The following is a 12085-nucleotide window of genomic DNA, read 5'->3' as shown; positions in this document are numbered from 1 at the left end:
AGCTACTGTGGTGACAGATCAAAGACCAGCTGCTGAACTTTATCCACGTTTCATGGTTAGCCTTTGGATTAGTTATGTTGGCTTTCTGTGTCATAGTTCCTCTAACTTTAGTTTGAAAATTATCTAATAAAGGTAATAAAAATCAGGCTTAGAAAAATCAGCATATCAATCAAATATATGATCCTCATAAATTACATATGAAATATAGACATTTACAATTTTGTTCACATTGATTAAGTATTTATGTATCTTTGCTGGAGCTGCTGTAGAACATCCTACTTAGGTGTATGGCTGCCTGTCAGTTAAAGCAACACATTTAAGTGGAACCAGCTCTGCCCACACTCCATCCACCTTTGTTCCAGGCAATGAGAGAAGCTTCTACAATTTGATCTTTAATTTAATATTTTTCAGACAAAAGGGGCTATATCTAGTGTTGATACCTCCATTTATATCTAAAGTAGTTAAAAACAAAACTGCCTTTTAATCTGTAGCCACTACATCCTCAAAGACTGACAGTGGTGGGCAGTAGGTCGATAATATTGCTTCTTTCTTTGTTTTCATATCTTCCGCTCTTCTGACTCTCATTTTGTATCTACTTTACCTCCAAATGTGCAACTTTACTTGAGCATATCTGTCTTTAATTCATTTTGTAGAATGTCCGTATCTCCTTGTGGTTCTTTTTATATTTTTTTCTTTTCCTCTGCTTCTTCCCCTTTGCTCTTATTTCTCTCTCTCCCTCCCATCATCTCTGATTTGAATATTTCTCTTTAAAATGATTAATTTAGTTAAACAAATGTTTACTGGGCACCTGCTACATGCAAAGCACTATACTGCTTCCACTACATTAAAAAAGTTAAAACCTAAGGGTGACTTTTCAAATGGTATAACCTGTGCTTGCTTTGTGTGATGAATATCTGATGTGTGTATGACATGCGTGTGTGTTCTCATGTGTGTGTACATGAGAAAGTTTGTATTGTTGGTCATTTAGGGAAAAAAAAGGAAATTTTGAATTCTATGCTTGCTGTAAACTTTAAAACCAACTTTTTGGAGATGTAGATCCCGGAATAAAATGCAGATATGTGCTAGTTAGTACATTTTTTATAATGAAGTGTGGAAAAAACCTTTTGGATCTGAAGTATTTATAGGGACTCATGGTTAAAATAAGGAGACAGCCAACTGAAGACACATGCCTGCACAGTACCTAAATGTCATAGGTTTCTGTGGGGATAGATTATGTGCAGCAAGATGATTTTCCTGCCTATAATGCCACAGCATTCAGCAATACTAGTTTTGCTGAGAGTAGAGAACCACTTCATGGAAATATAGGCCTTAGTATATAGATCCTTTGAGTCTTAACGTTTGTAACCTAGCTTCTGATTCATGGCCCTTAAATGTACTTTCCCAAAGTGGTAAATAAAGCCTAGATTTACCTCCTAGAGTAATAATTTCAGCAAAAACAATACACCCAGCCAAACTGCTTTAATAGAAGCGAGGTATTTCAGCTTTAAACAAATTTGTGCCATGGTCATTGAAAATTGTCTAAAGAGCCGAGCGGGAAACTGCTCACCATCTGCGGAGGGAGGATCCGTTTTCCGAGACCTCACTGTGACACTAGAAGACTTGGACAGGTCCGTGCCTGTTCTCCACACCCGAACTTCCACGTAGCCAGCACTCTCATCCACGGAGTACTCCACATCGCCGAAGTAGAAGATGGGTTCTGTTAAGAAAGGAACAGAAATCATTTCTGTTATTTTTATTTTTTCCCATCAAACTCTATTGACATGATTCCAAAGAAGAGTGTGCTTACTCTTAGGGACTGCCTTATCATACATTTTTCCTTTTAGTGAGATAACATCTCTTCGATCTGTACTTTTCAGGTCAAAATATTACTGCTTACAATCGAACATACACACAGTAAAGTGTCTAATAAAACATTCTCATCTTGAGGCATAAGTTTGTTTGTCCTTCGTATGTGGGATTATAAGTGTCTTTGGAAGCTTAGTTGGAAAAATAGAACTAAATGAAACAAAGCACATACCTGATTTTTTTTTTTTTTTTTTAGTTTGGCCTAGCCACTCATTTTATTATCTCCTACCAAGTTTCCACTCTGGAACAGAGCTATAACTTTTTGCATTATGCCATTTTCTGGCCCATTAGATTTGGGCTTAATTCGGTGTATGTGGGCGTGTTATAATCACAAGTGTTAGAACCTACTGTCATAACTAGACTGAATATATGATTGCTAGTCCTGAAGACTGCAGGGCCTGACTGCAGGTTGCCTGTAGAGTATTGGAGATGCTCTATATTAAGTGAGACTTTACTAAAGAAATAATCTCATATGAAGGGGTTAATATTAATTCTAAACACACATGAAAATGAGGCAGATTCAGTCACTAAACTAGGGCACATGTTTTGGGGTCTTCGTATTTTTTTCCAATACTGGTGATACATTTCAATTGATCTAATCAGTTTCTGCCTGACTCAACCTGTGACCAATGGTTTACCTTGTGACAGAGCTGCTAGAAGTCCAAAGTTTAGCAGTCAGCTGACCAATGAAAAAACAGAGATTTAATTTGTGATCTTACTGTAAAAAAAATTTATTTTGAATTATATAGAGGCTCACAGGAAGTTGTAAAAGTAGTATATACTTCACTCATTGTGAGCTTATTTTTATAAGCAATTATTAAGAAAGATAAATTATATCACCCAGAATAAAGGTTAATGATAATAGTTACCATGCATGAACAGACACAGGTGAATGTACACACATAAGGTGAACAACTCTTTGACTTGACACATTCTAGTCACCTGGCTTTAGTTTTACAAGATTCAAAAGGACTGCATCTAAAAGAACATGCAACTCACATTACTGTTCCTTAAGAAGGAAGGCCACTAAAAACATGATATCATGTTTCAGAGCAACTAATTGAATTCCCACACATACCAAATTAAGCAAAACTCTACAACAATGGCTCACAAAGCTACTTGGAAAGGCAAAGAAAATTCATTTTGTGCATTGTTCACATTCAGTATGATTTATTTTCTTGCCCCAAATAAATTACCCTTTATTTAAACTGGAAAAGTTTGTTTTCTTTGTTTCTTCACATTGTGGGCATGATAAAAATCATACAGCCCCTTCAAATTCTTGAATAGTTCAAAACCAACCTTAGAAATTTTGTTCACATATTTTGGTTCAGAGGGTGATAAATGTCGCTGCAGCATAGTTAACCTCCTTCTTATCCTTTCAACTCGGACGGTGCTAGGGCACATGAGTGTACGTGTACAGACGAAGGTGTTATCTGTTAACCTCTGTCAAAGCAGAACTCAACTACAAGCCAGTACATTCCTGACATTTCCCACACTGAGGCAGGGCACAAAGGTGAAGACAGAGAACTCTGAAAATGCATCTTCTGACCAGATGGCCAAACCGGGCACATCTGTAAGTCTTTTAAAAGGCTTCCATAATTATCACAGAGGCTTGATCACCTGCATCCAACAAGTGATCTCTGTTAGTCTCTTCACATTCCTGACAAACCACATCATCACCCAAATTAGGTTTCTGAGTTATGGGAGAGAGCTGTGAAATGCAGTTAAGGGAGGACCTTTTATTTGACAATGATGCCTCCCCATCTTCCCACCTCCCAAGTCCTCGCAGACACATAACAAAAAAGCAACGTCATAAAATCAGGTGAGTGAATACACAACTGCTTAACACCAAATAAGTTACACATTGGGGACCAAATGGTGTGTTGCATGTTTCAGACTCATTCTGTCAACTCCAAAACACGTAGTTTTCCTTTATAGCTTAATGTGTAGTTTTTATAAGAAAAAATATGGAAGTCTTATGTATGTAGTACTCTGAAAACTTCTAAGTTGTCATTTGAAATGAAGATGAATGAGTTACCATATATGTACAAACACATGTGTTTTATATGTATGTGGGTGTATTTGTGTGAATGTGTATGTGAGCAAGACAGAAAGAGAGAAAGAGGTGGGGGTGGCATGGCACATGTGACAACGTTATGAAAATAAAACGGATATGAATGATGCAAACCACATGATTATGTTGCCTATTGCATAATATATTGTTATCTCCTGTAGAAAGAAAGAGGGAGAATGGAAATGGGATTTTAACCCTAAATCCTTCAACTTTAATACAGTGCTAATAAAAGGAGTTAGAAAAGTTAATCACTTCCTTAAAGCTTTTGATTATGAGTAGATTTATGTATATGATTTTTCTCCCTCTTTGTGCTCCACTCATCATGACTGAAAAACTGAATAATCTGAAAAACTCAAATAATAAATTACAATTACTGAAGTTAAAGTTTGATGATGAGATTAAAATACATTCAATAGTTTCTATAGGAAAAAAACCTCTATCTAGTTTCTTATGCCATTAATTAAAAAGATGTTTAAACATCAGTATATTTTTTCAGTGTTAGATGAGTGAGAACGAAAAAGAAGTAACGATTATGTTTATTTCAATTTCTCAGCATCTTTTCAAAATACCTAAAATTTGAATATTGTTTATAATAATTACCACTGGGAGAAAACCTTATGTAATATGAATGAGTTAAAGACACATTAAGCAGTAAGTTGAGTTATAGATGTCACTTAAGAAAAATAGCAAGATATTCCTGGAACATTTTAATGAGTACTAAGCAAGAGGAAGGAATAAAATAACAAATGGATGTGACTGTCATGCCTTTGAAAGGTATCTATGCAAAATCCAGAATAATTGCTTGTCTCCCAAAAATTACTATTTATGAGTAAGATTTTTAACTCACCTCTTTCTTTGGTAAACTTTTTTCTTTTTTATGGCCTGGAAACTTGGTTTCTTTTAAGAAAATAAATAAACTGAAGATCTTTCTAGATCAGTTATGGAAATACCCCTACCCCATTACAATTTAAAGTAAACTAGAAGTCTATTCAATTCTTTAATTCAGCTCCTAAATACACACTGTGCCTTGTACCATGTTTAAATTCACAGACTTCATGGATAAAACAATCAGTGGAGGATATTATTATCTGGAATAAGAGGATGATCAAAGAAAGCCACACATCTTATAGCCTACACCCACCTAAGACCATAAAACAGTCCTTGTTCATCACTCCACCACCCTCAGATGACACTCCAGAATGCAGAGGAAAGATAAATTTATCCAAATTGACTGTGAGCAGTGCAAAGGAGGTTTTGAATTGGCCTAGTGAGTGTGAAATTCATAAGGGAAGCCAAATTCTACACTCTATCCCTTGAGGTCTTTATACTTTTAAATAAAGGACATAGATCAAGGCATTGACTACAGAAAAGTCTATTTTAGCTCATTAAATATTAATGTGCTTCTCAAGGTTGGGGATACTTTCACTACCTACAGCACAGATAGGATCACATTTATTTCCTACAAATGTAGAAGAGGTGGCCAGGTGAGCCATACAGCACAGATACCTGCAACAAAGACAAAGAGAAACAATTTAAGTTTCTTTCCCTGAGGGAAAAATTTTCCCAGTGTCTAGATGGATGTTTACAATTACATTGTGTCTCCTGAGATGAAACGAAGAGGTGCCAGTAGTAATTGCTATCTGGAGCCAAATCTTATTTACTCACGTGCACATAGACCATCATTCAAGTAAGCTTTGTAGATCTAACCAATGTGTTTGCTTAGAACTGAATGAAGTAAAAGCTTTAATGCTGCCTTTCTGTCCGGTGCTGAAAATAATGCAAAGGAATGGTTTCCAAATGAGATCTTTCTTCTGAGCTGTAATGCCTAATCAATCCACGTCCCCTGGGCACCTCAAGGTGGACTTCTCCATAACGGAATCCACAGGGTCACCTCCACTCCCCTTCCCCGGGTTTCTCTTTGTCTCATTGCCACTAATCTAGCCGCAGGCAGATTAGTAACACCTTCCTTTTGAGTTTTCCCAGCAGCCACTTAACCAGGCTCTTAAGGAAAGTGGTCATCCCTCAAAGCAAATCTCATCATAGTACTCCCTTTGCTGAAAGCCTCTCAACTTTCCTTACTGTTCTTGGGATTATTCACAAGCTACTTAACATGGTTTATAAGACACTGAAACATTTGATCTTGGTTTGCCTTTTCAATCTCATATTAGCCCCTTTTCTAGTAAACAATCCGGTCTTCAATGTGCCCCTCCCAGCCTTTGCTCTATGGCTGCTGCTGCTGCTTTGAATACTCCTCCCTCCTCATCTGGATACCTCCTGCTCTGCTCATCTTCCAGGCTTCTGTTGAGAAGTCACTTCTGCGGGGAGCACCCTGCTTTCCCCCACCAAACAAAGCCCTGGTTCAACTTCCGCTGTCACTGTGAGTATGTCCCCCATGGTCTCTGAGCTCTCTAAGGGGAAGAATCAAGCTTCCTCTATTCAGTGGTACTTCCCTAACACGTAGCTTAATCAATGTAATAGGTGTGCAATCAATATGTGTAGAATGAATTAACATCAGAGTAGAATTATTTATTTGCTACAGCAAATGAATAACTACGTCTTTGTGGTTGGTGAGTCAGAAGAGGACACTCTTAGCATCAGGCAGTAGCAGTTAAGAAGCCTAAGGAGGAGCCGGTGCTTTTCTTTGTAGTAAAATGACTTTGTAAGGCTGCCCTTTGAATCTGTAAGAAATTCACGGGGAAGGAAAAGCGAATTAAAATGAACTCAAAGAGAAGAGGCTTTTTTTTTTTTTTTCCTTTCTTTTGAAATACTTTGCCTTCACTGGTTCCCAAATGGGAAGTATACTAGAATTATCCTAGAGAATTTAAAAATACAGATGCTAGGGCCTTATCTCCAACTTTCCAAATCAGAATCTCCAACAGGCACTTCCAGGCACCTGTGTTTGTTTGTTAATAGGTTTTAGTTTTTAGAGCAGTTTTGGGTTCATGGCAAAACTGAGCAGAAGATGCAGAGACCTGCACATGGCCCTTGCCTCCACACAGGCACAGCACTGTTTTTAAAAACCTTCACAGGCAGCTAACTTGCAGTCAGCAATCTGCGTATTGTTTTAGCTCATTTCAGCATCTTTAAAACTAGTCACTTAATTGCTAGATACCACAGTAGTAGTTGTTTTACATTCAGTACCTTACTTCATCCTCACAACCACCCACTGAGGTGTGTACTATATTAATCCCATTTTCACAGATAAGGAAATCAAGAATTGGGGAGATTAAGAGATTTGCCCAAAGTTGTGCTGTACATCAGGGAAATAGTGGAACTAGGATGCATATCTAGATAAAGCCTGTGCCTTTGACTACTATTAAGGCAGGAAAGGAGTCATAAAAGGTTTTCACAAGATTCTTATGGACAAAATTTTTACCTAGAAATTCAATATATGGGGATATGTCATATAGAAATGCTAACCTAAGTGTTCAAAGATGCATACAAAGGATTGCTCATTGTATTTCATTCATCTGTGTTACAGTGCAACTGGAAACAAGCCCAAACTCTATCAGAAAGGGATTAAATTCAGTTCTTTCACAAAATGGACTACCAGACTATAAAGCATACATGTGTGTGTGTGTGTGTGTGTGTATATATATGCGTATATATATACACACATATGTACACATATATATACATATATAGATATAGATATTTATTTTAGTTTTACCCCCCAGGTTAAAAAATATTTGAGATATTGATGCTCTGCGATTCTGTATCTTATGCTCTCTACTCGGCTTCATCAGCAGCAGTGATAGATTAAAATTTAAAGGTAATTTGGGTTGCAGTGAGCCAATATCGCCAATGTGCTCCTTTATTGTGAGATCCTTCTTCCTCGGTTATCCTTGTGTTACTCTATGTTAGCAGCCAACGCTGTTGCACTGCTTCCTTGTGTTGTACATGGAAAAAAAAATCATTGTTCTGCAAGCCAGGAGTGCCACTCCCCTCTCAGTCACTTATGAAGTGCCTGACACTGGGGAAATCAACTTCTTTGGTTCTCAGATTTCTGGACTGCAATATCCAATTTGATCTATGTGAAGTCAGATCTCTAAGCTTTCAGGTCCAAGATATTCTTCTTGCCCTTCTGGGACGTTTGTGTTTTTCTTGTTGATATGATACTAGTTGGCAGCTATTTCTTTCATTCAACATTTAATCCAATTGATTCATGCTTACTTCCTGCAGTCTTTACTGGAAGGATAATAGGTGCTTCCTCTCAAGGAAAAATAGGAGTTAGAAAACCATTCTTGTCTTTAAAATGGTTTGTGTTTAAGGAGTAACCAAGAAGATGAAAACATAAGCATTGTGATTTTTATATGACGTCTTATATCAGATAATATTTACTCAGTAACATCCTTGGCTTTAAAGAGAACAACTTGTTTAATCATTTAAATGTGTATTTTCATTTATAGAGAATAAAAACTTGTCTAATATCTTTTTAAAATACGATTTAAAAATAAAGCAAGGCCACCTTCTAGAGTGAAAGGAGCGCAGCCCTGAATCAGGGTGATATGAGTGATGGTCATGGCAGAGCCTGTGAGTGATGGGGTAAAAGGTAGCTCAGAGAGGAGCCTGGGTAATAGAACTGGATAGCTAAATAAATGGTTGACACGGAGAAATGCCAATTTAAGGCTACTGGTGTTCAGGTAAATGTAATGTCACTAAGGAACTGTTCATCATTTTCATTCTAATAGCTGAATGTAAACTGCAGTAGCCAGAACTTTCTAGGGCAATGACAATGCCTCACTGCAGCCTTTAGGTGGAAGGTTAACCACTGCTTTTCAGAGAAGGACCTAGGAAAATTCAAGCAAGCTACAAAGCACATGTTTTGTTCTTAGATGTTTGACATTCTGTGAATATACTACATGCGGGTTTTTAAAAAATAAATAAGGCTTTATTCTTTGGGGTTAATTTTTTGTCTATTATAAAAACAACTAGTGATAGGAAGAATATCAAGAAAGGTAGTCCTGGCCAACCCTCCTGCCTGCATACGTTTAACCATCCATTTATTATCTATTTTTTGAACACCTATTATGGATCAGGCACTGTGCTCCCTACTGGGGATATGATACAGCCCTTGTTTTCGAAGAGTTCTTAGTCTAGTAGTTAAAACAGAAAACAAACACACCATTGCACAGTTGTCTTGACAGTAATAGTAATGACAGCTAAACACATATTCTAAGTGCTTTACATATATTAACTTATTTATTCTTTATAACAACCCTATGAGGTAGATACTATTATTGAAACCACATTTGAAAAAATTATATCAGTGAGAAAATTATGGCAGTGAGCGAGATCTGATCTAGCCCACGCCCCCCGACCCCCCCGACCTTTTCTTTAGCTTTCAAGCTGCCTGGGTTTAGGCTGGCTAACTTCGGAAGACATTTAGTTTATAGTTTAAATGAAAACAGCCTGTCCCTAAAACTCAGTTCCTTTATGAAGCTAATGCGAGACCACCAGCCTACAGGAGGAGAGGAGCCTGAATTCTGCTAAGGTGCAACTTCCCCAATTACTCCTGCAAATAACATCACTCTTCTATTGTAGATGGGCATTTTGAGATATCCTTTCAGGTTCTGTGCGTATCTAACACCATGGCTCCACCTGGAGCTGTTAACTGGTGGCTCCTATGGCCCCATCCAGAACCAACTCAGCTCAAGAGGACAGCTTCAATTCCCTATCATTTAATCTCTGACCCAACCAATCAGCAGCAAGCGCCCATTGCATAGCCACTCCCACCTTTTCCCTCAAAATACCTTTGGAAAACCCCTAACCTATGAGCCTTTGATGAGACTGATTTGAGTAAGAACTCTGTCTCCTGCATGGCGTGGCTGACCTCATGTCAATTAAACTCTTTCTTTACTAAAATGCCGTGGTCTTTATTTGTGTACCGAGCAGGAATAACCCATCAGGCTGTTACATTATGAGGACATTGGGGCAGAGAAGGGTTAGATAATTATCCCAAGAATATATATCTTATAAGACAGAGCCAGGATTAGATGTGGGGCAATATGGCTTCATAAGCATATCATGCCTCTCCATGTATGATGTAATTCTAATTGCTTAGATTATGCTACCCAATATTACTACTTTATGTGACAAAACTCTCTCTTTCTCCTCAATCTTTCTTCCCTACATAAAATCATCATAACATATCTTTCCCACAATATCACCACTCCGTCCACTGCCACAAGCACAAGTATTTGATCTTAAAGTTTCTTTCTTCCCTTCACTTGAATAATAACTTGAAATGCTCTATCCATTATTTTCATATTCTCAGCTCTCAATTAATTTTAAGCTCATTGAAATACAGCCTCATTCTCCAAAACACTCAAGAAATACTTTCTCCAAATTGGCCAGTGCCCTTCTTTTTGCAAAATCCAACTGCATATTACAAATCTTTGTCTTTATCTTTGAAGAATTTAATATTGTGGGCCACACCTTTTTTCTTGCATCTTCATCCTTTTCTTCCCATATTACTACTGTCCCCTGGCTCTTCTCTCATCTCTTATCTGTTGCTCAATTGTGAACGTTTTCTTTTAAAGGAAGAATAAGATGACCATAAAGTTATTACTTTACCTGCACATAGAAAGTGCTCAGTCACCATAAGTTATTATTATCATTTTAATGGTTGGTAGCTGAATTTTGAGGCATTAATATGAGTTAGCCAGCTGATGAATGAGGAGGTAGAGAGGGAGAATTTTTCAAGTAGAAGCAGAAATAGAAACTAAAGATATGTAGATAGCCTCATGTGTTTGGGGGCTGCAGAGTTTGGTGTGTGTATTGTATGCTGCTTGGAATGAGGAGATGGGGCGAACAAGCAAAGCAGGAAGCCATGGCCAGGCCATGCAGGACCTTGTGGTGGGAGCCTTGTCCTAGAAATTAGCAGGTGAGAGGTATGCTCAGTGTTAAAAAAGGGGGGAACATGATGATGAAATATGCATTTAGGGGTCTGGAGGATGAATGGGCTGGCGGAAAGGGGTGGGATTTGAGCAAACTGGAAGCAGGCAGTCTAGTTAGCAAGTGCAAGAATCTAGGCAAGATATGAAGTTCGTTTGGACCAGGTGGTGGCAGTTCAGACAGGGAAAAATAACAAGGGTATAATGTTTAGAGAGATGAAGGAGGTAGAATCAAGGAGTTGGGGTAAGGAGTGAGAGGAAGGAATCCAGTACTGATAGAACCATTCACCAAGATAAGGGATATGGGAGAATAAAACAGGGCAGGGCAAGGACTGAGTGCTCTAATCTATTGAGTTTTTCTCCTGATTTGTTTTGATGCTTTTCAGAATCTAAGGCATTAACTCTGGTAAGATGTGCGTCCACATTACTTTTCTTGCACTGTTTAAGAAGAAGAAGAAAAAAAGAGTTTTCACACATGACACAATCACTGTGTCTTCCATAATTATATCACAGGGTTTGATGAAGCTTCCTTCTTCACAGAGATGTCAAGGGATGTGTTGAACAAAGTCACGAAATTTTCCTCAGAGTGCTAAACTGACATCTTCTGCAAAGAGTTTATTTGTCCTCTCAGTATACTGAATTAGATCGAATACATATTACTATTTAGATGTACTGTCATTTTAAAAACTTCAAAATATATGTTGAGGACCAACATCACAGAAAACAGGCATGCTAGGTTTGTTGGGAGGGTAGCGATCCCCTGGAAAGACTTACAAAACTGTACTGCTTTCAACCCGCTATTTAGCGCAGACAGCATTCCACCAGTTTATGAGATGCAGACCATCACGCTAGACCCACAGGCGTAAAGCAACACCTAGACCACTTCTAATTTTATCTTGTATTTATAGGATCATCTTGCAGCACTGAGACTATGAAAGACTGTGGCTTTGGCTTTTTAAAGCCTTCTCTTGCAGGGAGTGTGCTCTCAAAAATTACCCTTCTGAATAAGTGTGATTCTTAAAAACAAAGAAAAAGAAAAAGAAAAAGGAAAGAATGGGCTCCTTGTTGGCATTTTGACCACAGAGCTTCAGCCCTGTAGTGTACTTCCTGGGCCTGTGAAACCCATTGTTTGTGAAACACCCTCAGGGAAATTGAAACTGAGATATAGTTCAGCTCTATAAGGTGTAAAAAGAAAGCTATTTTTTTCCTCTCACAATACCTATATTCTTGCTTTTTGAAAAGATACTCA

At 37.9% G+C, this 12085-nt stretch overlaps 1 protein-coding gene across 1 annotated transcript in view; it reads right to left on the bottom strand.

Annotated features, from left to right (window-relative positions):
• Nucleotides 1-12085, bottom strand: part of FREM2 (FRAS1 related extracellular matrix 2) — a 180176-nt gene that overhangs the window by 36284 nt on the left and 131807 nt on the right. The window contains exon 7 of the mRNA XM_015120958.3: nucleotides 1568-1717. Coding sequence (XP_014976444.3) covers nucleotides 1568-1717 — 150 coding nt within the window. The remainder of the gene's footprint in view (nucleotides 1-1567; nucleotides 1718-12085) is intronic.

This window comes from Macaca mulatta, chromosome 17 (genome assembly GCF_049350105.2).
Source record: "Macaca mulatta isolate MMU2019108-1 chromosome 17, T2T-MMU8v2.0, whole genome shotgun sequence".
In the NCBI taxonomy this organism is placed as follows: Eukaryota; Metazoa; Chordata; class Mammalia; order Primates; family Cercopithecidae; genus Macaca; species Macaca mulatta.
This window is presented reverse-complemented; position numbering and strand designations above follow the sequence as displayed.